The sequence below is a fragment of the Paroedura picta genome, chromosome 15 (genome assembly GCF_049243985.1).
Source record: "Paroedura picta isolate Pp20150507F chromosome 15, Ppicta_v3.0, whole genome shotgun sequence".
NCBI lineage: Eukaryota > Metazoa > Chordata > Lepidosauria > Squamata > Gekkonidae > Paroedura > Paroedura picta.
In genome coordinates this window covers 27,481,389-27,506,883 of record NC_135383.1, presented here as the reverse complement: position 1 = coordinate 27,506,883, position 25,495 = coordinate 27,481,389, and the positions used below count along the sequence as shown (strand labels likewise).

At 49.3% G+C, this 25,495-nt stretch overlaps 1 protein-coding gene across 9 annotated transcripts in view; it reads right to left on the bottom strand.

Annotated features, from left to right (window-relative positions):
- Positions 1 to 25,495, bottom strand: part of CUEDC1 (CUE domain containing 1) — a 145,744-nt gene that overhangs the window by 76,652 nt on the left and 43,597 nt on the right. For all 9 annotated transcript variants that reach the window (XM_077311589.1, XM_077311586.1, XM_077311591.1 and 6 more), the window contains one exon: positions 9,395 to 10,004. In XM_077311589.1, coding sequence (XP_077167704.1) covers positions 9,395 to 9,685 — 291 coding nt within the window. In that variant the 5' untranslated portion in view covers positions 9,686 to 10,004. The remainder of the gene's footprint in view (positions 1 to 9,394; positions 10,005 to 25,495) is intronic.

Sequence of the window (25,495 nt, the reverse complement as noted above, 5' to 3'; positions counted from 1 at the left end):
ACTAGATCATCTTGGAGAGCCCATGTCCAGCCGTTACTGAAGCAGCTGTACTGGCTGCTGGTTAGCTTCCAGATCAAGTTCAAAGTTTGGGTTTTGACCTTTAAGGCTATACACTGCCTGGGTCCTCCCTATCTGCAGGAATGCTTATCTCTTATGCTCCCCACAGAGCTCTTCACTCTGTGGGTATTAATTTGTTGGTGGTTCCCCCCAGGAAGTGGACTTGGTCTCAACTAGGGCCAGGGCCTTTTCAGGCCTGGCCCCTATCTGGTGGAATGAGCTCCCGGAAGAGCTAACGGAGCTCTCAGTGGAATAGGCTGCCTAACAGTGGAATAGGCTGCCTAAGGAGGTGGTGAGCTCCCCCTCACTGGCAGTCTTCAAGCAAAGGTTGGATACACACTTTTCTTGGATGCTTTAGGATGGTTAGGGCTGATCCTGCGTTGAGCAGGGGGTTGGACTAGATGGCCTGTATGGCCCCTTCCAACTCTATGATTCTATGATTCTCTAGGTTCCATAGGGCCTGCAATGTGGAACTCTTCCACCAGGCATATGGTTGAGGCTGGGCTGAAGACCGGAGTAATAAGATTGAGTCCCTCCCTTCTAGTTGAACCTGGCTCCCCCTCCACCCCCAGGCAAACATTGCCTGGTGACATCTATTGGAACTAAGGATGGGCGATTCGGATTCGGAAACGCCCGAATCGGCCGAATCGGGGCCGATTCGGGCGTTTCCGAGCCAGAAACGGTCCGAATCGGACCTCTGGCGCCCCCTAGCGGTCCGAATCGCCGACATTCGGCGATTCGGGCCTGCCGAATCGATTCGGCCCGAATCGATTCGGCATGAGTCGGAGGCTTCAGGCAGCCGTTGCCTGAAGCCTCTCTGCTGTCTGGCTTTTTTTTTTTTTTAAACAGTATTTTTTTGCCGCCTAAAATGGCGGCGGGGGGAGGGGGGGAGTGAGTGGCCAATCAGAATGCCTGTAGCTTTTCAGCTCAGGCATTCTGGCCACTCACAGAAGACTTTTTATTTTTAAATCCCCTTGCTTTGTAGCCTGCCCGGGAGGAGGCTACTTAAAGCAAGGGGCTGCTTGCTGGAGCTCACTTTGAGCTCTGGCTGGCTGGCTGACTCCTAAGCTCTGCTTGGTTGAGCAGCCTGCCTGCCCTGCCTGCCTGCCTCCTCTCCTGGGTGGACTTCTGGACCTGGCTGTGGACTCTGCGCTGGACAAGACAGCAATAGTTTGTTTTAGGGGTTTTTTCTTCTGCTTTTCTATTTTTCTCTATTTTCCCCCCTCTCTCTCTCTCCCTCTCTCTCTCTCCTCTTTTCAAAAGTTTTTTGCCTTTGGGTTTCTGTGGGTGGGGGCCTGGGGGGGGGGTTGGGGAATTGTGTTTGCTGTTCATTGTGTTAACTGTTTGCTGTGTTGTTTTTTGTTAAAGTATTTTGGGGGTGGGGGTTGGGGCTTGTATTTTAAAGTTGCCTTGTTTCTGATTGTTTGTTTTTTTTGGGGGGGGGTTGGTTGTTTTGGGTTTTTTTCTACAGGTTTCCTCAGTTGCCACCTTTGGGCTTCGTGCCCTGGGTGGCAGCTGGTTGTTTGATAGGTGTGTAGGTGTTTTTTTGGTGGGGGGCTAGTTTTAGTTTAGTTTTTTCTTTAGTTTAGTTTAGTTTAGTTTGTTAGGTTGTGTTTGTTAGGTTGGTTTAGCTTAGGGCCTTGCAGGGCCAGTTTTTGCCAGCCACCTTTGGGGGAGTGCCCTGGGTGGCTGCTGCTTGTTTGTTGGGAGCTGTTTCTTTGGTAGAGTTAGCTTGTTTGGTTAGGGCCCTGCGGGGCAAGTTTTTCTTGGTGGCCACCCTTGGGGGAGTGCCCTGGGTGGCTGCTGGTTGTTTGCAGAAGCTGTTTGGTTGGCCTAGGCTAGGCTTGGTTTGATTTGGCAGTTTGGGCCTTGCAGGGCCACTTTTGCTTGGTTGCCACCTTTGGGAGAGTGCCCTGGGTGGCTGGCAGCTGGTTGGTGTTTTGGGGATTGTTTGTTTCCTTCCTGGGGGGAATTGCTGCGTTCTTCTTGGGGTGTCCAATTAGTGACCCTTTAAATAGGCAGTAAAATCCATAGTGTTAGGAGAAATTATAAAGTGCAAATAATTTTTTAGAATAGATAGTTTCTTTCCTAAGTAGCCAGAGAGGATTTTTATAAGAGAACAGTGATTTGGGTTTTAGGTTAAAATTGTATTTTCTTGATAGTTAAAAAAACATTTAAACCAGCAGGGGCTGTGCCTTATTGAAGGCCAGCTTTCCTGGTAGAGACAGGAATTGATTTAGAGGCCAACAGGTTTAGGGGTTCTTCTTAGCAGATCAGGTGGGGGCTTGGTGCACAAATCTGCTCCAGCCTTCCTTCTAGCTAGTAACACTCAGGTAGTTTAAAACACTTTAAAAGTCTAAAAAGGTTTTTTTTCCTAATTTTTCCCTGCTGTAGGTTAGGTAGGGACAGTTAAACTTAGCTAGGACCAGACAGGTTCCTTTAGTTTAACAAAAAAAAAAAAAGGGAGAGAGAGAGAGAGAGAGAGAGAGAGAGAGAGAACAGGAAAACTCCATAGAAGTTAGGTCAGCTTAGGGTCTAAAAAAACTAAACAGGTAGCTGGTGGGAGGGTTTTATAAGTTTCAAGGTTTCCTTAGAAACAAGTGTTAGGGCAGTTAGTGGTAGGGCCTCAAATTTCCCTGTCTCTTAGATTACAGACAGTTAGTAGGAAAAGTTTGTCCAAGGGAACATGAGTGGGAAGAAGGAAGGTCAGGCTAGGGGCCCTGGGGGAAAGGCCCTACAGAAAACCAGAGGGGTGGAGGGGAGTGAGAGGGGGAAGGAAGCGTCCTTCCCCCCACCTGAGAAGAGGCCTGTCTTGGGTCGACCTTCCACCACTCCGACCTCTGGCCGGAGTGGTGCAATAAAGAGTGTCCGCAAGGGTCTCTTTATTGAGGCGGCTGACGGGGCGCCCCCTTCTAAGGTGCGGCAGGCAGGGGTCTTTGCTGGCACTTCTGCAGGGCCTGCTGATCAGGCAGCCCCTCGTGCCGCTCCTTTTGCTAGCGAGGCATGGGGGCGTCAGGAGGAGTTGCCTGATCTCTCCCTCGGGGTGAGCCTTGGGGACATGAGTGGCTTGTCCTTCATGTCCCCAGGCATCACCTCGGGGGTGCAGAGAGCCCTGGAGGAGATGGGTGAGGGACTGGCCCGCCAGTCTACTCCCCTTTCTCCTCCAGGATCAAGCAGGCTTCAATTGGGGGGGGGAACAGGAGCAGATGGTTGAGGTGGTGCAAGAGGGAGAGATGGAGGTGGCACCCCCTGCCCCACCATCTCGACCCCTTCCCCCTCTCTCACCTCTTTCTGTCCCCACCTCAGGACACGGTGTGTCCGGCTCGAGCTCCTCACAGGAGGCAGCTCAGAGGACTTCGCAGGCTGCAAGCCAGCCTGCGTCGTCCAAAGGCTCCAAAGTCTGGAATTACTTCCAGACAGTGGAGGGAACCCACCTAGCAGAGTGCCAGCTCTGTAGGCAGAGGGTTAGTCGTGGAAGGCAGGAGCGCCACTACACGAGTAGCGGCCTCATGAACCACCTGAAGAGGCACCACCAGGCTGTCCTGCTTCAGGGGGAGAGACAGGCTGGCAGTGGGGTGCCTGCGCAGGCACAACCTACCAGCACGGGGCTGGAGAGTCTCCCTGGGACCTCCACCTCGAGAGCTCTCCCTAAGAGTTCTGCTCAGGGGGCGGGTGGAGTTAGAGGGAGGCAAGCGACCATGGTGGAGATGCTTGCCCGGGCTGGCAGTGGCATGCCAAAAGGGGGGTTTGAGGCAGGGTGTAGGGCCGCGAACCATGACCTAGCTGCGCTCATGGCCGTGGGTGGGTACCCCTTTCGTCTGGCCGACGACATGTACTTCCACCGACTATGCCGTCGCATATCCACCTGGTACACGCCTCCTAGTCGTACCACGATTAGCAGGACAGTGTTGCCCTCTCTTTATAGGGCAGCCAGGTGCCGGGTGGAGGTAGAGATGTCCCGAGCTTCAGGGACCGTACACTTCACCTCGGATATATGGACGTCATGTCATGCGCAAGATGCGTACATCTCGCTGACTGCGCATTGGTGGGACGTACGGGAGGTGCTGGGTGGGGTTGAGCCTGTTAGGCAGGGTGAGGGCTGCCGGGCAGGCTATCGCCATGCCTTGCTGCACATCGAACCCTTCGATGTGCGGCACACGGCAGACAAGGGGCACCATTCCCCTTGTCGAGGGCACCATTCATAGAATGGTAGATGGCTGGGTAGGCAGTGGGACGGGGGTCACCAAGGGCTTCTTGGTGACAGATGGTGCCCTCAACATGACCAAGGCGGTCAAGGGCATGGGCCTGAAGCACATCTCCTGTGCGGCCCACCTTCTCCAGCTCGTGGTTAAGGATGCCCTTGGGATCGGCTCCAAGGGAACCGGTTCATCCGCCGAAGCCATTGACTTCAGGCATCTCATCGAGAAGTGCCGGAAGATCGTGGCGCATTTCTCTCACAGCTCGTACGACGTCTCGAGGCTGGAGAGAAAGCAGGTCCTGATGGGCGTGCCGCAGCACTGCCTTATCAGAGACGTCAGCACGCGCTGGAACTCCACCCGCGCCATGCTTGAGCGCTTGGTGGAGCAGAGGAGAGCCTTAGACGCCCTTGTCCAGGAGACGAGGATGTTTATGCCTGGGGAGTGGCTCACCCACCGAGAGTGGGAGATCATTTCTCAGACCGTGGAAGTGCTTGCGCCCTTCAAGACTTCCACGGAGATGCTCTCGTCTGACACGGCGAGTTTGGGTCTGGTCGTGCCCATGGTCCACAAGGCCCGTGTGGTGCTGGCCCCCTTCCTGGACCCGGCTCGAGGACGTGCAGACATTGTTCCAGCCGTGCGCGCGCTTGCGAGGAGGCTTCTGAGAGGGCTTGAGAGCCGCTTCGAACCCCTCTGCAAGTCTGTGACATACAGGCTCGCCGCCATGTGTGATCCGCACGTCAAGGGCAGCTTAGCAGAGAGGGAGAGGAGCCTTCCTGAATGGCGCGAGCTGCTCATTCAGAGGCTTGCCTGGTGGAAGTCCAAGGAGGCTGAGGTGTCAGGCCAGGCAGGGGAGGAAGGAGCCAGCACGTCCGCTGCTCCTTCCCCCCCAGCCTCTGCTGGCACATCAGCCACCGCGGGCCACCCTAGCGAGAAGGCTGAGCAGGGCAACTTCTTGCTGGGGTTCCTCCAGCCCACTCCTTCTCTTGAGGGCAGCGGGTGCCCGAGGGAGGACAGTGCGTCTGGGATGGTGAGGGCTTACCTCGGTGAGCCCCAGGAGTCCGAGAACGCCTGTCCCTTGAGATACTGGGCCAGGATGGAGGCGGTCTGGCCGGCCCTCTCCCGCCTGGCCCGTGTCTACCTTTCGTGCCCGCCAACGAGCGTCCAGAGCGAACGGGCATTTTCTCATGCTAGCAGCACCGTCTGCGAGTATCGCTCCCGCCTGGCGCCCGAAAGAGTCCAGCAATTGGTCTTCCTCAAGGTCAACTTGCCGGCTCTTGGCCATCCAGAACTATTCTTGGAGGAGGACTGAGGTGAGCACAGAATTGCTGTGACTGCATCCTCTCTGAGTCTGTTCTGGGTGGCGGGGATGAAAAACGCTCACCCAAGGTAAAAATTCAGACAGGACCAGTGCCCTGGCCAATCTAAATTGCCCCCCCCCCAACCACACAAACAGAAATTCTGCAATCACCAGAGGGCCAGAGATTAAATCTGGGTCCCTCAGTCATGCCACCCATTTGGAAAACTTTTCCCAGTCCCAAAGTGAGCCTTAGAGCTCAAGGTAAACCCAAGAAGTAACTGAGCATTTCTCAGTGGGTGCCCAGGAGGAGTTTGTTGTTGTGCGTGCGCCGATTTGTCTTTTTGCTGCTGCCAGGGCTGTTCTCCCAGAACAGCTCTGCCAGGGCTCTCTCAGGATGTGGCCTGAGTAGAGCAGTTGGGTTAGAGGTGGTTTGAGGCGGTGGCCTGTTAGGTTGTTGGATTCCCCATCAGTGTCCACTGCGCTGTGTGTGGACTTCTGGGGGGGGAATGTGTCTTTTTGCTGCTGCCAGGGCTGTTCTCCCAGAACAGCTCTGCCAGGGCTCTCTCAGGTTGTGGCCTGAGTAGAGCAGTTGGATTTGTGGTGTTTGAGGGCGGTGGCCCAAGCGTAGGAAGGGAAAGGTGAGTGGAAGCTGCTTTGATACACCTTTGGGTTGTGAAAAGCAAGTCTTCCTCTTGCTTTGTATTTGTTAGAGGGGGGAGGCTGGATGGGAGAGCCAGTGATGAGTCCACAGCATGGATGGAGCATCCAGATTCGCCTCTGAGCTCCTCCATTTGCTTTCTGAGGCTCTCCTGGGTTAGTGTGTAGGCGCCGTGAAGCTTTACAGCTTCACTGGGGGTTTCTGGGGGGATCTCCAGGTCTCCCCTGGAGGTTGACATCCCTGAGCCACTAGTGTTCCTAGTGGTGCAGGGATATCCCCCCCACAGGCCAGTGCAGGGCCCCCCTCTCCTCTGCAGGGGAACCCAGGTGAGAACTCAGTGGACCTTATTGGTTCTGCAGCTCTCACCTGGAGGCTGCTTAGGCTGCCAGCCACAGGTTCCCCTGCACCTGGGAGAGAGAGTCCCTTCCTGGCCTCTGTTTGGAGCCAATGCAAGTCAATGTCTCCATTGACTTGCATTGGCAAGCCTTCCCCTGCCTTCCCCGGGGGCTGGGAGGGAGGGGGATGCAAGTTGCACCCCTGAAACTTCTTGGGGATCTCAGGGAGGGTCTTCCCTGAGTCCCCTGAAAGTTTCAAGAAGATTGGACCACGGGGTCCAATGCTACGGGCTCCCAAAGAGGGTGCCCCTATCCGCTCCATTGGTTACAATGGAGCGTCAGGTTCTCTAGGCTGAACATGTTTCTCCATAGACTTCTATGGGGGATGTTCCTTGGGAGCCCCCAGGATGGGACCCCCTGGTGCAATCTTCCTGAAACTTGCAGGGGATGGAGGGAAGACCCCCCCCCAGAGCCCCCCTGCAAGTTTCATGAAGATTGGACCAAGGGGTCCCCATCCTATGGGCTCCCAAAAGCGTGAGAAAAAAATGATTTCAGCAGGTAAATTGCCAATTTCCTTGTTCTGTAATCAAGAAGTTTCAGGGGTGCAACTTGCACCCCCTCCCTCCCAGCCCCCGGGGAAGGCGGGGGAAGGCTTGCCAATGCAAGTCAATGGAGACATTGACTTGCATTGGCCCCGAAACGCCCGAAACGATTCGGGAGGCTCCAATGCAAGTCAATGGCTTCCATTGACTTGCATTGGCCCCGAATCGGCTCGGACAGCTCCGAATCGATTCGGGAGCCTTTCAATGCAAGTCAATGGCCTCCATTGACTTGTATTGGCTCCCGAATCGATTCGGACCGGTCCGAATCGGTCCGAATCGGCCGATTCGGATCCGAACCGGTCCGAATCGGGCCGGTCCGAACCCGAACCGGTCCGAATCGGGCCGATTCGGATCCGAAACGGTCCGAATCGGGGCCCCGATGCACAACCCTAATTGGAACATCACAACTGAGAACAGAAGGACTGAGGGGTTAGGGGATAGACATTGTTGCCACCATTCTGTTATAATGTCTGTTTTATTGTTTGTATGTGGGGATTGTATTTTAGCATTCTAGGGTTTTAATGTAAACCACCACAAGGCGGTCCCTTCCAACTCTATTATTCTATGATTCTAAGCCAACTAGTCCAGAGTAGCGGTCTATAAGAGTGGCAGTCTATAAGTCTAATTATAAATTTAAAAACTGTTTCACGCTTGGTTTTATGGGAGTATGTGAATATTGGAAGCAGCTTTATACAAAGTCAGGCCATTGGACCATCTCGACTAGTCTAGTCTACTCTGACAGCAGCTCTCGTGCAGAAACCTTTCCCAGGCCAAGATCCTTCAATTACTATTATTATTTTTTGTTTATGTAATTTATATACCACCTTCCCATACAGCTCAATATCAAGGTGGCCAGGAAAGAGGAATCTGGAACCTCAAGTACACAAAGCATGTGCTCTGCATTGAAAGCACAGGCCAGATTACAATAAAATACACATTTTAACTGTCAGCAAGAACTGAGGTCTAAATGTTAAGGGTTGCCATCTGGGATTTGGAAATGAACAATTTATAGCTCAGTCTGATTGTGGCTTTTTACTTGTCACTGAACATGAAGCTGTAACAAATGAGCAAACAACTAACAAATGAGCAGAACACACCAATTTACAACCCCAAGCAGAATGCCACACGATTCGCCCATCTCCTCAATAACCAAGAAGAAATAACTAATGGAACAACAACCACTGTATATGTGGTCATGTTGTCCTCTTCATGCTTATTCTGGTTTCAAAAACATTTTGCATCTTCTGTACAGCCGTTATAACATTCATTTCATTTTTATGGTTTTAAAGAAAACATTTCCAGACAACAACATACTGCATTTATTAAAAATAAGGTCCCAGTGTCTAAAGCCTCCCGCACACAGCTTGCAGAATCTCAATCCTGTGGAAAGCTCCCTAACAGCTTCAGGAAGACCAAGGGCTGGTCCTAACTGCTCTACACAGCAGGGAACAATCAGGAGCTGTCCTACGGGTTGATACTGGCAGAGGCAGCCCCACGGTGCATCCTATTTAGATGGAATTCTCGGGGAATGTACCAAACATCCAAGGGATCCCCTGTGTCAAATTTCAGATGGATAGGAGAAAAGGCCCCAGGCAAGGAAAAGCAGTACATGTGGCCATTAACTGCTCCACAGAAATAAACTGATTACTAGCAATGCCACTCAAAGTTTTGTTGCTTTTCCAGTTCATGTTTGCTAACAAACAGAAGATGAACTCGATATTCTGTAGCTCGATATTATGTATTCTGTAGCATTTTAGCGGAGCTCTGTCGGTTAGCCCAGTGGTCCCCAACCTGCGGGCCGCGGCCCGGTGCCGGGCCGCGAAGGCCATGGCGCCGGGCCGCGGCTCCCTCTCCCCGCCCCCCCCGCAGTAAAAAACTTCCCAGGCCGCAAGCTTGCGGCCCGGGAAGCTGCTTACTGCGGGAGGGCGGGGAGAGGGAATCGGGGCCGGGTCACGCCCGTGCGGGCGCGGCCCGATGTGCGGGCGCGGCTCGCGGGGCGCGGCCCGATGCGGGGGCGCGGCCCGATGCGGGGGCGCGGCCCGACGTGGGGGCGCGGCCTGATTTGCGGGGGCGGCCTGATGCGCGGGCGTGGCTCGCGGGCGCGGCCCGATGCGTGGGCGTGGCCCGTGCGGCCACAGGCCACGGGCTGCGCCCCAATGCCCTGCCGGTCCCCAACCTCAGAAAGGTTGGGGACCACTGGGTTAGCCCACCTATCTACCCACCGTCCCACATGACAGCCTCATTACCTCAGGAGGAATACTGTCGTCCGAATCCGAGCTGTCGTCATAGCCGCTGCCATCTAAGTTCATCTGCAACAGCTGGTCAATGGTGGCATCCACAGCTCCATTGTTAGCCCTCAAAACACATTCAATGATGTCATAATCCATATTGGGAAACATAGTCTTGAAATCCTCCATGGCCTGGTTGAACTCCAGACGCCGCACCTGCTTGTTGGGCCGGCTGTTGTTGAGTTCCTGTGCGGAAGAACCATTCCTCGAGCCGCCATTGCTGCTGCTCCGGCGGAACAGACTTGTCATTTTTGATAACTGCTTTTGGAAAATGTTTAACCTTTTCAGATTAGCTATTGAGGTAGCAAAAAGAAAGCAAATAAAAGGTATAAATCCCAGGCCAAGGAGGGAGACAGGAAGAGGTATGGCCTTCCAGTTTCACTGTCAAGAGACTACATAGCCATCTTCTAACACTGATGACCAATAAGCCACAACAGAAAGGTAGAACATTGAAGATGCCACAGCAAGAGTTCTGAAGCGCTTCCACTCCGGATTACTCTGCCACAGGAGTCCAGGTCCAATGCAAGGCCTTCCAAAACACTATAGCATCCAAGGCCTTTGAAGCATGCTTAGATAAAAAAACAAATGCAAACATATGTTAAAAAGTATTCACTGAGGTAGCAGATCTGAAAAAAAATTCTTTTAATACCAACATTTAAGTTAGGAGAAGCTGGAATGAATTTGGCTTGAAATTAAGTACATGCAACAGACTTCTGTGAAAATTTATATACGGGCATACTCAAAGGCATACTGTTAGGTGGAATGATGATGCCTGTTTGCAACTCCACTTACTATATTTAATACAAAATTACCTCTTCCTCCCCAGTACTGAAAGGTGGAAACAGTCTTGCATCATTGTGGTCTTATCTGACTCCACCCCAGTTTCTCCAAATTCTGCCCATAAACCTGCCCATATCTGGCTTGTCCTCCTAGCTCTTTCCAGGCAGCCGGGTTTTTTTGAAATGTGAAACTGGCAAACCAGGCTGCAAGCATGATATATAATATGTCTGGGGTTCAATAGGCACAAACTAGGCGTTCTCAGTAATGAACAGCTCTTTATTCAGACCAGCTCCAATTCCAAACACCAAACAGAGAAACCAGGCACATGTACAAATCTATACACCATTCAGGTAGCCCGCCCACAGCTCTGACTGGCCCTTAACGGAGACACCTGATTGGCCCTTAAGAGGGCCCCCAGATTGTTCCACTACTAGTGTTTCAGTCACTAAGAGATTGGTTGGCCATCTTTTGCATACTGGCATGCTGCGCAGAATGTCCGCATACAAAACAATACATGCTACTAAAAAAGTGGATTCCAAAACTGCTGAAGTATTACAGAATGTCTCAAATTTCTCAAAAATGAACGAAGGAGAAGTGCCATGGATTCCAGTTTTTTTTAATACTGCCCTTCCATACGGCTCTGGGCGTCATAGGGTAATTACATAGAACATCATAACAAATATAACAATCATAATATAATGTATAAACTAGAAAAATATTTCAACAGGAACAGTAACTTTCATAGAAGCATAGAATCATAGATTCATAGAGTTGGAAGGGGCCATACAGGCCATCTAGTCCAACCCCCTGCTCAACGCAGGAACAGCCCAAAGCATCCTAAAGCATCCAAGAAAAGTGTGTATCCAACCTTTGCTTGAAGACTGCCAGTGAGGGGGAGCTCACCACCTCCTTAGGCAGCCTATTCCACTGCTGAACTACTCTGACTGTGAAACACTTTTTCCTGATATCTAGCCTATAGCGTTGTACTTGTAGTTTAAACCCATTACTGCGTGTCCTCTCCTCTGCAGCCAACAGAAACAGCATCCTGCCCTCCTCCAAGTGCCAACCTTTCAAATACTTAAAGAGGGCTATCATGTCCCCTCTCAACCTCCTTTTCTCCAGGCTGAATATTCCCAAGTCCCTCAACCTATCTTCATAGGGCTTGGTCCCTTGGCCCCAGATCATCTTCGTCGCTCTCCTCTGTACCCTTTCAATTTTATCTACGTCCTTCTTGAAGTGAGGTACCTGGCACACTCCACTTGTTACTCTTCTCCAAGAGGATGCTGAACCATTTACAAGTACCCTTTGAGTACGATCTGTATGCCAGTTACCAATCCACCTAACAGAATTAGGATCCATAACACATTTTACCAGCTTGTCAATCTTTAAACGTCCCGCGCCGAACGATGCGGGACCCACGCACTGCCTCATGAGCCGCCCACCTCCCACTTCGCCCGCGTCCCGCAGCCCGCCGCCGCCATTACCTCCTGGATGTATCGACCGAGACGGTCCCCGCCTGCCCCGATGCCCAGGAGGGCCCCATGGCAATTCCCGTCGCTGTCCCGCCGCCAGCAGTGCAGAGCAACAACATGGTGCCTCCCAGCCACTCCGCGAACCTGCCACTGGCCTCCGCAGCCACCAGCCGCCACACCTTTCTCACCGAGACTACACTCCATTCTGGCAACAGGCGGCCGTGCCCCTGCACCACCCCACCGTCACTGGCCACCCCGCACTCCTGTCGCCGTCCCACCGCCAGCTGCCGCCCTAAAAAACATGGCGCCTTGCACCCGTGACGGGCGGGTGCGAGCGGCCTGCGCAGCCACCCGCCGCCGCCACCCCATCGCCGCGGGAGCACCAGCAGTCTACTGCCGCAGCTCCAGGTAAGACGCCCGCCCCCTCCGGCGCCCACTCTCGTCCCTGCAGTCGCCCCGACGCCCGGATCGGCTCCTCCACTCACCATCTCACTGGAGATGCCCCACGACGGCCCCCGCCTGCCCAGACATTCCCTGCACCCCTGCCTTTCCCCCTGCTAGCGCCCATTTTATCTCAGAATAAAATGGGCTTTAAATCTAGTAAGAATATAATGTGGAACCTTATCAAAAGCTTTACTGAAGAGGGGTGGGGCTACAATGGCGTTTTGAACAGTTCACACCTGTAAGCTCTGGATCCAGGCAGGGGTTTGAAATGCTGCTGCGATTGGCAGACAGTGGTGGGGGTGCGCAACCCCCCCTAATTACCTATTCACGAAGCCCTCGGGTGCTCCTGGGGCCATTACGGATCCTTAGGGTGGTCTCTCTCCCTGGATCTCAAGCTGCCCTGAAGACATCGCCACCATTTTCTCCAATTTTTCCTGCTTTTCCTTCTTAAGAAAATGCTCTAAACCCTCCAGTAAGACGGTTTGTACTATATCGGAAGTGAACTCTCAAATCCTGTCTAGCAATCAGCACTCCATTACAAGCTACGTTCTCCAAACCATTAAACAGAATATCATCTCCTCTATGTCCAGCCACACTGACATTTCATGATCAAACTCCGTACTCTCTGGCAGAATCCCTCATGCATATAACTCGCCGTGTTACCCAGCAACGTTATTCATCTTGGTGAAAACAAGTGGAATGAGTGTTTACAGGCTAAGATTATTAACACCTGTGACTACCACCCCTTCTGATTAATGAAAAACTTTGTGATTAAAAGGCTATAGGTTTGAGTACTAAGAGGATACTCCTGGATGTTAATTTAAGCAATTAATACAATTGTCTATTTTTATTTGTTATTGGATTATAAGTCATTAGTGATGTATACTACCAAAATAGAATCTGCAAATGTGCTGTATTTTTCTTATAACATTTACAAATCTAACTGACTGCCAAATGATATTGTTGTTACTCGGTGTATTTCTGAGAAAAAATAAATTTTCCCAAAGCCACTAGATCACGAAGAAAGACGTAGCAGCCTTCTGGAGATGGAAAAAGGAAACATCCACTACTGCCAGAGCCAAGAAACTTAAAGAGCAAGAAAAAGAATTAGCAAAGGTATGACAGCAGCAACAAGAGTTGGAATTGGAAAAGAGGCATCTGAAGAAGAATCCATAGATATGGCACAAGTTGCCTATTTATTGGAGAAACAAAATAAGGAATTAAAAGCTTCCACGGAGGAGATACTGAAATATGCAATTGAAAGAGCAATCAAAGGAACTTTCTAAGGAAATACAGGGCTGCAAAAAAGAGCTCTCTGACAGAATAAAAGGGGTTAAAACACTAGCAGATGAAAATACAAAGCAATTGTGGGAGCAAAAGGACAAAATTGAAGAACTCCCAACGTGGAAAGCAGGAGCTGAAGAGAAGTTTGAAGTGTTCGAGTCTGAATTGAGAGGTAGAAATGTCTGGATCCAAAGTGCACCAGAATCCTTTGGAAAGGAAGATCTGAAGAATTCTTCAGCAATTGAAGAATATTTGGAAGACAAGGAGATACAAATTGAAAAAGCGTATAGGCCTACTCCAGATCAGCAAAAAGGAATAACGAACCAAGAGATGTCTTTGTTAGCTTTGAATCTAAATCCACAAAGAACGCCTTCCAAGAAAAAGATCGTGCAGACCCCTTCACTCTTAAAGATCAAGAAGTTAAAATTTTTCAAGACTTACCATCATAAATACTTCATAAAAGAGCACAATTTTATTTTTTTCATAAGCTTTTTTGGGGGCAGAACATCAGAGACTTTTGGAAAATCCCATTTGCATTAGAAGTCATCTTACCAATGGGAAGAAAAATTTAAAAAACTCTACAGCAAGCGCAAGAACTTGCAGATACCCTAGCTAAAGGATCTGAATTAGCAAAAGGACAAAAAGACCAACTAAAACAACTGGAACTACAGGGTACATCTGAGTCAGGAGCTGCATCTAAGTAATCATAGAATTATAGAATCATAGAGTTGGAAAGGGCCATACAGGCCATCTAGTCCAACACCCTGCTCAATGCAGGATCAGCCCAAAGCATCCTAAAGCATCCAAGAAAAGTGTGTATCCAACCTTTGCTTGAAGACTGCCAGTGAGGGGGAGCTCATCACCTCCTTAGGCAGCCTATTCCACTGCTGAACTACTCTGACTGTGAAAAAATGTAATAAAAATAGAATCTTCAAAGATCATCTTGGTGAATATTAATGGTTTAAATGTGCTTAGTAAAAGGTCTAAAGTGTTCAATCAACTAAGGAAACTAAATTGTGACATAGTCTTTCTGCAAGAAACACATATTTCACCAAAGTACCAGAGACTATTGAAGAATAATAGTTTAGGAACAGGATTTGTTGCTTTGGCTAATACCAAGGGCCATTCCGCACCAGGACCAATGTTGCTAAATGTTTGCAGTATGCAGAAATGCTATATTTAATAGTGGCATTTCATCATTCCGCACACCTTCAATTCTAGTAGAATATTGAAGTCCCAGTAGTATTCATTCCCCACAGGTTTCCGGTCTCGCTGGAATTGCAACAAAGGAGGCAATATTTTTCCGTGCTTCTTCCTGCCTCTGGCTGTCAATCAAACAGAACAGCCAACGAACTGTTGTGTTTGTGCTCCCGAAAAGCCCCTTTCCCTTTAAAAGCTGTTTTTTAAAAACCTGAAAAGATCAGTAAAAACAAATATTTGTTCATTCAATGTCTCAGAAAGACCTTTATTGCTGGCGTAGGAGCTGGCGCTTAATTGTTTACATACTCTTCAAGTTAAAAAAAAAAAGTTCCCCCCAATGGGTGCCATTTCTGGCCAAAATTACGGGCTGTGTTGAACAGCGTATTCTGCTCAAAAACTTTAAAGACAACTGCAGAAGGGAGCTTTGTTTTACTGTCAAGCAGTTCTGTGGAGGGACTTCATCCGAAGAAGCCATGCTTTTTCGTTGCTTTCACCGGTTTAAGGGGGGAAAATGGCGATCGCATCTCCAGAAGGTCGGGGGCGAGAGCTAGGGAGGGACATTCTTTCTACTGCTATTTTGAGAACGCACATGTCTTTCACTGATGTGTTGTGGCTTGTGCTCAGAAGTGTAGCAGTTTTTTCGGGGGGAATCCACTTTTCTGGATTTCCCCTAAACGCTATAAAATTCCGATTGTTGTGGGAGTTTTGCGGTTTGTTTATTATGTCATGCAGAACATTAAATTAATAGCGTTTACAAAAGGTGAAACTTTTTAAAGTTGTGCAGAATGGCCCCAAGAAGAGAGGTGTGGTGACATCTATCAAGAATTCCAATATAAAGGCAGACATTTTGCAACAAGATTCTGAAGGACATTTTCTTTCTTTAAAGATCAAACTTCAAGGTGGTTAAAATTTTGTATTGGTAAATTTGTATGCCTCTAATAACGCCAAAGAAGCTTTTTATAAGGACTTTTTTTTCTCAACATATAGAACTACTTGGGAATTATGTAATTATAATCATGGATTTTAATGCAGTACATGACACATTTTGGGATAAATCATCAAAGAAAGCTGGCTTGGTATTCCCATCCTCTGCAAGATCTAATTTTCAGCAGCTGGCTTTAAAAGATGTTTAGAGAGAACATCACCCTAAAACACGACACTATACATTTTATTCCCATAGACATAATGCTTATTCCAGAATAGATCAATGATCGTCTTCCAAGCAAATGTTACATAAATTGACAAACTCTGAGGTATTACCAAAAACCTTCACTGATCACAACCTGTTATGGATAGAAATGGCCATGAGAAGAACAGGTATGAGGAGATGGAGAATGAATGATTACATTTTAGAGGATCCAAAGGCACTACAAATATGTGAATCAGCTCTACAAGAATTTTTACAGATGTGTCTTTTGTATGGGATGCAAGCAAAGCTTACATGAGAGGCACGGTGGCAAGAAAGAAAAAAAGAAGTGAAGCTGCCTAAAATTAAAGAGATGTTACAGCAAGCAGAACAACAACACCAGAACCAACAGACTAGGAGCCTGGCAAAACAAATATCATTAAGGATGCAAAGGGATAATATTGAAACGGAAGAGATGAGGAGGAAGCTTGACTATCTTAAACAGAAAAAATTTGAATGGTACATGGCTGGTGCATAAATTATGGAAGAACTTCCAAAAACACCATTGTTAGACATTGTTAGACATGAAGGTTTCCTTTTAGCTGTCCCCACACACACACCCTGCCCCCCACAATACAGCACAATGAATCATAGCTGTTACCATCACTGCACAGATGGGCCTAAAAAAAAACTTGGCTAGTCTGCTGTTGTTTCAAACAGACAAAAACAGTATTGCGCTCTCCTGAATGCCTCTCACTGAGTCTTAAAACACATGTTTTTCACACACCCACACACCATTCATTCAATGCTTTTGGTGCTCATGTCTGTTTTCATTAGGCCAAAAAACACCTCCTACACATTCCATTCAAAGCTGTTTCGCTCATGAAAGTAAAGTTTTTTTAAAAAAAAATGTTCAGGTTCCTCGTGCAGAGTGTGTCTAGCCAATGCTCTCGCCAACAAGATCCTGTGCTGTAAATCAGAAAGCAGCTGTCCTGAAACAAAGCAGTCCAGCAAATTCCAGCACTCTACTTGACACAGTGGCTAGCCAGACACTCCTGGAGGTCCTGCAAACAGGATTCTGAAGCAAAAGTCTCTCCCCTCTTTGTTGTGCTCCAGCCATCAGTATCTAGAGCAGTGGTTCTCAACCATAAGGTCGGGACCCCATTTGGAGTCACCTGGCCCCTTCCCCGCAGTTGTCAGCTTGCCCACCACCATGGTGACAGCGGCAGGTGGCAGCGGAGGCATGTGAAGGCATGTGATAGGGGTGGCGGGCGGCAGGCAGAGGCGGCGACCAGCAGCCGGCGGAGGTGAGTGGAGGCAGCGGAGCCATGGCAATGGCTGCCTCCACACTGCCTCAATCATTGTGCACGTGCACACACGGACGCACGCCACCCGCACACACTGCCGCCACCACTGCACCAATTAAGTACAGAAAAGGGTTATTTAACCTAGGATCCCATTTCAGTTGACTCTTTATGTTTGATTCTTTATTTGGACTTTTACTTACTATACAAAAAGGACTACCACATTATCTTGCTTTGTGATTTCCTTTTTTTTCTGCCACCACTGTACCAGCCGCCACCAAAGTTGGGGTCACAGTGAAGAAAATGCTGAGAACTGCTGATCTAGATGTACTACTCCTGAGCATGGAGGTCCCACTTATCCTTCACAGCTAATCACAGAATCATAGAACCATGGAGATGGAAGGTACCTACAGGGTCATCTAGTCCAACCCCCTGCACAATGCAGAAACTCACAACTACCTGCCCACCCATGGTGATTCCAATTTCATGCCCAAATGATCCCCACCACCACCAAAAATCTCAGAATCCAGCCTACCATCCCACAGTGGTGATCAGCAATTCCCTGGGTATGCAAAGAAGGGCCACAAGAAACAAACACTGGCACATCCCTTCCTGCCCCCCCCACTCACAATCTGCATTTCAGTCAGATGACTATCTAGCCTCTGCTTAAAAACTTCCAAAGAAGGAGAACCCACCACCTCCCAAGGAAGCCTGTTCCATGGGCAACACAAATGATGGATTACGATGTCTCTACATTAATGCACAGAGTATGGGAAAAAAGCAGGAGGAAATAGTAGTCCTAATATAGGAAGGGGACTATGACCTAATAGGAATCACAGGAACTTGGTGGGATAACACTCACAATCAAGGGGTACAATCTATTCAGAAGGGACAGACAAGTAAAGAAGGCGGGAGGTGTAGCAATATATGTTAAGAATCTTTATACTTGTGTAGAAATACAGGTACCTGAGCATGAAAATTCAGTTGAGAGTATTTGGGTAAATATAAAAGGAGTAGGAAAGGAAAATAGTATTATTGTGGGGTCTGCTATGGACGTGGATGAGATACTCCTAGACAAAATTACACAATTCTCAAAGAGGGGGGAAAGAGTGGTCATGGGAGACTTCAATTACCCAGATATAAATTGGAAGACATATTCTGCTAAAAATACAAACTCCGTTAATTTCTTGTCTTGCTGACTGCTTCATTTCCCAGAAAGTAGAGGGGAACCAGGGGCTCTGCTATTTTAGACTGGATTCTCATCAATAGGGAAGAACTGGTGGATGAGGTGGACGTAGTGGGCACACTTGGTAGTGGCAACCATGTGATTTTAGAATTTTCAATTGTGCATCCACAATAGACTGGACTTCAGGAAACCAGATTTTAATCCAACAGAATGTTGGGTAGAGTCCTGTAGTCAGAAAGACTTAAAGAGATGGGAGTCCAAGAGGGCTGGGAGTTTCTTAAAAGTGAAATACTGCAGGCTCAATCACAAACAATTCCTTGAGAAGAAAAGATGGAAGGAGCCCAAGGAAGCCAAGGTACATAAGAGAACATAAGCAGTTGTCAAATGATGTGAGGAATAAAAAAGTCATTTTGGAAATGGAAGGAAGGACTTATTACCAAGTATGAGTATAAACAACCAATAATTATAGGGGAAGTGTTAGAAAAGCTAAAGCTCAATATGAGCTTAGGCTAGCAAGAAATGCTAAACATAGCAAAAAAGGCTTATCTTTAACCGCTCCTGCAGAGCGGATTAAATAAAAGGGTAAGGGCTCTTGGGGAGGAGTTAGGGCGGGACCTGTCCGGGATAAAAACTCGGAGAGGGCCAATCAGGAGCCGCTTCGGGGCTCCTGATTGGGCCCCTCTGAGTGACCCTCAGGGGCCAAGGGGCCAATTGGGAGGCGCGCATATTGGCCACTTGGCCCACCCTGGACTCTTAGCCCACACTCCGTCCCCAGATGGTTCGCTGCAGGGAAAGGAGCAGGGCTGCCGCGTCGAAGACACGGCCGCCCTGCTCCTTTCCCTCCAGTGAACCATTGCTCTTCCCTCCCGACAAGGACTCCCCGCTAATAGCGGCCCTGCAGGGTCGCCGCTGTCCAGGCCCTCCCGCACCCTTCCCACGATGGCGACGATTGTCCGTACCCGGCCGCCGCCGGCCACCCCCTTCCCACCCCCAGCCCACAACTTGCCGCTGCCCGCTTCCCCACCTCTCCCCGGACTTCACTGCCAAGGCCAGGCCCCGAGCACCACCGACTCCCGTGACGATGGCTCCACAAACGGACAGACCGCCGCCGAGCCACCCCCAGCTACATGCCTGGGCTGCCGCGCCCGCACCCCACCACAAGGCCGCATGTCTACCAGCTCGCCTCCTTCACCCACGCGTCTCCTGGACGCGAGGCCGGCCCCCTGAACTGCCTACGACACTTGCTCGCAGCTCCGATGACCGCCGCCACTCCTGGCGAGCCTACGCAAGGTGAGTCTCGCCGCGACATCGCCCCACTCCCAAGCTGCCAGGCTGCAGCCCCACCGAGCACGCCCAGACGCCGAACCAGCCGAAAAACGTCCCCGCGGCCTGCCCATGCTCCAGAGCCACAATGCCCAAGGCAGCCTCCAGCCACTTTTACACTTCTAGCCCCGGCCACGCACAAGCCTACCTGACTCACCAGGGGGGAGGACAACGAAGGCTTCTGCAGCCCCAGCCACGGTGCGGCCTGCCACACACAGCCGTCCCATGCCATGCCCGCCCATGCAGAAGCCTTTTGCAGTCGGGGGGGGGGAGTAGCCATCTAGCGCCCATTTTATTAAAATATAAAATGGGCTTTAAATCTAGTTTAGTTATATTTCAAGTAAGAAAAAGAGTAGGGACATGGTAGGACCACTGGGAGGACAAGACAGTGAAAATATAACAGATGACGAAGAGAGGGCTGAACTGATTAACTCCTATTTCTCTTCAGTCTTCTCTTGTGTGGGAAATAGTACTCAATGTGGCAAACACATAACACAACATAGGGGATGGTTATGGTGGCCTAGGATCACTTTTCGGGCGGTCCATAAACATCTAGTTGCTTTCAATGAAACAAATTCCTCTGGGCTAGATGAATTACGTCCAATCCAAGGGTACTAAAAGAACTTGAAGATGTCGTCTCTGAACCTCTGTCCATTCTTTTTGATACTTCTTGGAGAACGGGTGAGGTGCCAGATGATTGGAGGTGGGCAACTGTTGTCCCCATCTTCAAGAAAGGGAAAAAGGAGAATCCGAGTAACGAACGACCCATCAGCTTGACATTTGTAGCTGGCAAAATTTTGGAACAAATCATCAAACACTCAATCCTTGAGCAGGTGAAACTGAGAGCTGTGATTTCTAAGACTCAGCACAGGTTTCGCAAGAACAAGTCCTGTCAGACCAACCTTATCTCTTTTTTTGAGAAAGTGACTACTTTGCTGGATCAGGGGAATGTCATGGACATAGGTTATCTGGATTTCAGTAAAGTTTTTGATAAGGTTCCACATGATATTCTTGTTCACAAGTTGGTAAAATATGGTATGGATCCAAATTCTATCCGGTGGATCAATAACTGGTTGACAGATTGTACCCAGAGAGTACTTGTTAATGGCTCAGCATCCTCTTGGAAAAGAGTGACGAGTGGAGTACCCTAGGGATCTGTCCTGGGGCCTGTGCTGTTCAACATATCTTTAACCAGTCCTATTAAATAAAAGAGTAAGGCCACCTGGGGAGGAGTTAGGGCAGGCCCTGTCCAGGATAAAAACTCAGAGGGCATAATCAAGAGCCGCGAAGTGGCTCCTGATTGGGCCCTCCGAGTGTCCACCCAGGGCCAAGCAGCCAATGGGGAGGTGCGCGCAAAGTGCCTTCCTATTGGCCCCTCACCAGGACAGACCAAAATTCTATTCACCCAGCCCAGTCTGCTCCTGACCACCGCAGGGAGAGAAGGTCAGTAGGGCTTCCAAGGGGGATGAGAACAGCGCCAGCCCTTTTCACCCCAAGGCGGTCCTAACTGCCATGTCCATATGTAAATTGCCTCAGAACCCTGATAGAGCTGGCAGGAGTGCTCCCCCTCTCCCCTTCAGGCCTGCTGCAAAGGAACCTCTGACAGGCCCTGACTGAGGGGAGGAGGCCTTTCCAAGAGCTACATAGGGGAGCCTTAGGGGCCTTCCTTTTGAGGGGGGGGACTTTCCCTTCTGCCAAACAGTTGCCTGACAGGGAGGCCACAGAAAAGCCCCTTCTCACTTAAAATACTGCTCTGGCCAGGGGTTAGACACAGCCAAGCCATGTGTCTTTCTTCTTTGCAACTCTCTGCAGATTTGAGGCCACTGCACAGCATTATTCTGCAGAGGAAACTGGCTCTTTTGTCTCCTGTTTCATCTGCACAACAGCCCTGTGCAGTAGGCCTCAAGTCTTTCAATTCAACAACAACCTGTGTGGGAAGCCTTAAATGTTTCTTCTCTACCACAACCCTGTCCAAAGTAGCACTTTCTGCCTGGGGAGCTGACCTTTATACTCTGCAAGTGAACTGTAATTCCAGGAGTTCTCCAGGCCACACCTGTAGGTTGGCTACCCCTGGGTTGGAAATATTCCTGGAGGTTTGGAGGTGGGACTTCAAAATTGTACAATGCCTCAGAGTCCAGCCTTCAAATGAGCCATTTTTGCCTGCAGTTGGTAGGGAGTGGTGCAGGAGTGTATCTCCTGGCCTATGGGTTATGGCCAGCCCTTACCAGCAACTGTTTGTATTCTGGGGTGCAGACAGGCAGACCACCATCAGTCCTGTGAGTCTGGAAAGTGCAAGAATATCTAAATAAATATTTACAGCCTGAAACTAAATAGAGAACAAGTAAATGTCTGGAGACACATAGTAACTGAAATAGTAACTATCAAATAACCTTGGCCTGGCAAATTAAAAAAAAACAGTATAAAAAACCTTACTAAGGTCAAGACTGCTGTGCACAGACAGTCTTCCTCTTAGGGTTGCCAGCTTCCCTGTGAGGCTCGCTACCCCACCTCCCTCATGGGGAGTCTGCTATGGGGAGAGAAGGGGAAGACGATTGGAAAATGCTTTGAGACACCTGAGGCCTGCTGGGTCACTGCGGCCCATTCCCAGTTCTCTCAGATCTCTCACAACCCCACATACCTCACAGGTTTACTATTGTGGAGAGACGAATGGAAAAAGTGTTTGTAAACCGCTTTGAGACTCCTTTGGGTAGTAAGCAATAGGGTACAAAAATCCATTCTTCTAAGGAGCAACCATGAAAGTAGCATGTGGGCACATAACATTTTACCAGCAGTGAAAATATGGGAGTCAGAAGGAACAGGGTGGACACCTGTGTACTGTGACTACCCCATGTGTATTAGGGCAGAGGGGCATTTCGGTGAATGTGGCCTAATTCACACAAGAAGGAAATGACGCAGAACTGGGGGGAATTGGTTGCCATGTAATCTTCCCCTAAGAAGAGTCTCCAGTCTGATTTTCCCTTCACATATCTGAGGACATGGCTCTGGAAAGCTCATCTGTAACCACTATGCCAAAATTCCCAAAGGTCAGTCCTCTCCCACAGTCCTCTCCCACACTCAACAAACATTCCACACCACAGATTCTTGACACCCATCTCTCCACACCCATGTCCTCACTTGCCACCATGCCACCACAACCTCCCACACAACACACACATTCAACCCCATGCCCTTACAGATGGGACAACTCCTCCCCTTTCTCTTCCCACTGCCAAGCTCTAACGTCCGTTGTATTCTTGGAGACAACGGACTTTGCCCCAATTATTTGGATGAGGGATTAGAGGGGATACTTATTAAATTTGCAGATGATATTAAACTGGAAACTACCCCAAACACAACAGAAGACAGAATGAGAATACAGGATGATCTTGAAAGGCTCGAGAAGTTGGCTAAACTGAATAAAATGAAGTTCAATAGGGACAAACGTAAAGTTCTGCATTCAGGTAGGAAAAACAAAATACACCGATATAGGATGGGAGAGACTTGTCTTGGCAGTAGCATGTGTGAAAAGAATCTAGGAGTCTTATTAGACCATACATTGAACATGAGTCAGCAGTGTGACTTGGTGGCTAAAAAGGCAAATGGGATTGGGGGCTGTATCAAACAAGTATGGTGTCCAGATCATGGGAGGTGATGGTTCCGGTTTATTCTGCTCTGGTTTGACCTCACTTGGAGTATTGTGTTCGTTTTGGGCAACACAGTTGAAGAGGGATGTAGACAAACTGGAGCATGTCCAGAGGAGGGCAACAAAGATGGTGAGGGGTTTGGAGGGGTTTGGAGACCAAGACGTATAAAGAAAGGTTGGGGGAGATTGGTCTGGGACGGCATAGCCTCTGTGCCTAGTAGGGTTGTGCGATTCGGCTACCGAAGCATCCGTTCCCGCCGGTAGCAGCCAGAGCTCTGCGTCTGCGGCACGGCGCTAGCTGCTATAGGCGGGAACAGCAGCTTTGGCGGCCGCATCACACAACCCAATTGCCTAGCCTTTCAGTGATGGCAGCCACAGTGGTCAAAGAGGACTCTCAGAAGGCGTTGGGTACACTGTTGTTTGACTGCAGGACTGCAGGACAAAGCCACAAAACACACACACACACAGAGTGTCAACAACTCTGCACAGTAACATTTTCTTCTGTGTTTCCAAAGTATAAAATCTGTTAATTGGTCTAATTAGCAACGGGCATGTTTATGCTAACAGGAAGGTGCTCCCTCAAGTTGCTATGTTTACTCTAGGGGGTCAATTCTAGCTGATCACACCCACCCCCAATCCCATACAAAATTTCAATGCATTTAATATCTTGGTTTTTCATTCCATTCATAACATGTAGTCTATGGCAGACTATATCCTCCCATCCCCTTTCCTGTCCTCTCCTGTCAGTCTACAAGGCAGCAAAAGCCTCAGGTCCCTGGTTTAAAAAAGGAATAAGGGAAAGCTTTACATGGTCTTTTTCTGTTTTACCTCTTAGCTTTTTCACTGGCTTAGGTGGGAGGGAAACCAGTGGAAAGGGCATACAGCTGGTCTTTCCAAAACCACCACCTCTGCCTTGAACGTTCCAGTTCCCCCATCTGTGACTAAGCTTTTCCCTTCCTTACACAGTTTTGTGGCAAGTGGTACCACCTCCAACATTTGGCAAACCAACCTGGCTGCTGCAGAGCAAACTGGTTACCCCCCCTGGGGGGGGGTAAGCAGTACAACTTCAGGTGGTACCAGGAGTCATAGAATCATAGAATCAGAGTTGGAAGGCCATCTAGTCCAACCCCCTGCTCAACGCAGGATCAGCCCTAAACATCCTAAAGCATCCAAGAAAAGTGTGTATCCAACCTTTGCTTGAAGACTGCCAGTGAGGGGGAGCTCACCACCTCCTTAGGCAGTCTATTCCACTGCTGAACTATTCTGACTGTGAAAATCTTTTTTCTGATATCTAGCCTATATCGTTGTACTTGTAGTTTAAACCCATTACTGCATGTCCTTTCCTCTGCAGCCAATGGGAACAGCAACCTGCCATCCTCCAAATGACAATCTTTCAAATACTTAAAGAAGGCTATCATGTCGCCTCTCAACCTCCTTTTCTCCAGGCTGAACATTCCCAAGTCCCTCAACCTATCTTCATAGGGCTTGGTCCCTTGGCCCCAGATCATCCTCGTCGCTCTCCTCTGTACCCTTTCAATTTTATCTACGTCCTTCTTGAAGTGAGGCCTCCAGAACTGCACACAGTACTCCAGGTGTGGTCTGACCAGTGCCATATACAATGGGACTATGACATCTTGTGATTTTGATGTGATGTCCCTATTGATACAGCCCAATATGGCATTTGCCTTTTTTACCGCTGCATCACACTACCTGCTCATGTTTAGTTTACAATCCACAAGTACCCCAAGGTCTCGTTCACACACAGTGTTACCTAGAAGCATATCCCCCATCCAGTAGGTATGCTTTTCATTTTTCTGACCCAGATGCAGAACTTTACACTTATCTTTATTAAATTGCATCTTGTTCTCATTTGCCCATTTTTCCATTGTGTGAAGATCTCGTTGAACTCTGTCTCTATCTTCTGGAGTATTTGCCAGTCCTCCCAATTTGGTATCATCTGCAAACTTGATGAGTAGTCCCTCCACCCACTCATCTAGTTCATTAATAAATATGTTACAAAGTACCGGACCGAGCCCCGAGCCCTGAGGTACCCCGCTACTCACCTCCCTCCAGTCTGATGAAACACCATTGACGAGAACTCTTTGAGTGCGGTTCTCCAACCCAGTGGTCCGCAACCTTTTTCAGGCTGCGGACCGGCTGCGAGGGCAAACGCGCATGCGTGGCAGAGGCAGGGAGCTGCAGACCAGGGCCAGGGCCTTCGCTGTCCGGACTGGGCCGCTGCCCTGTGGTTGGGGACCACTGCTCTAAACCAATTCCCTATCCACCTAACTATCTGA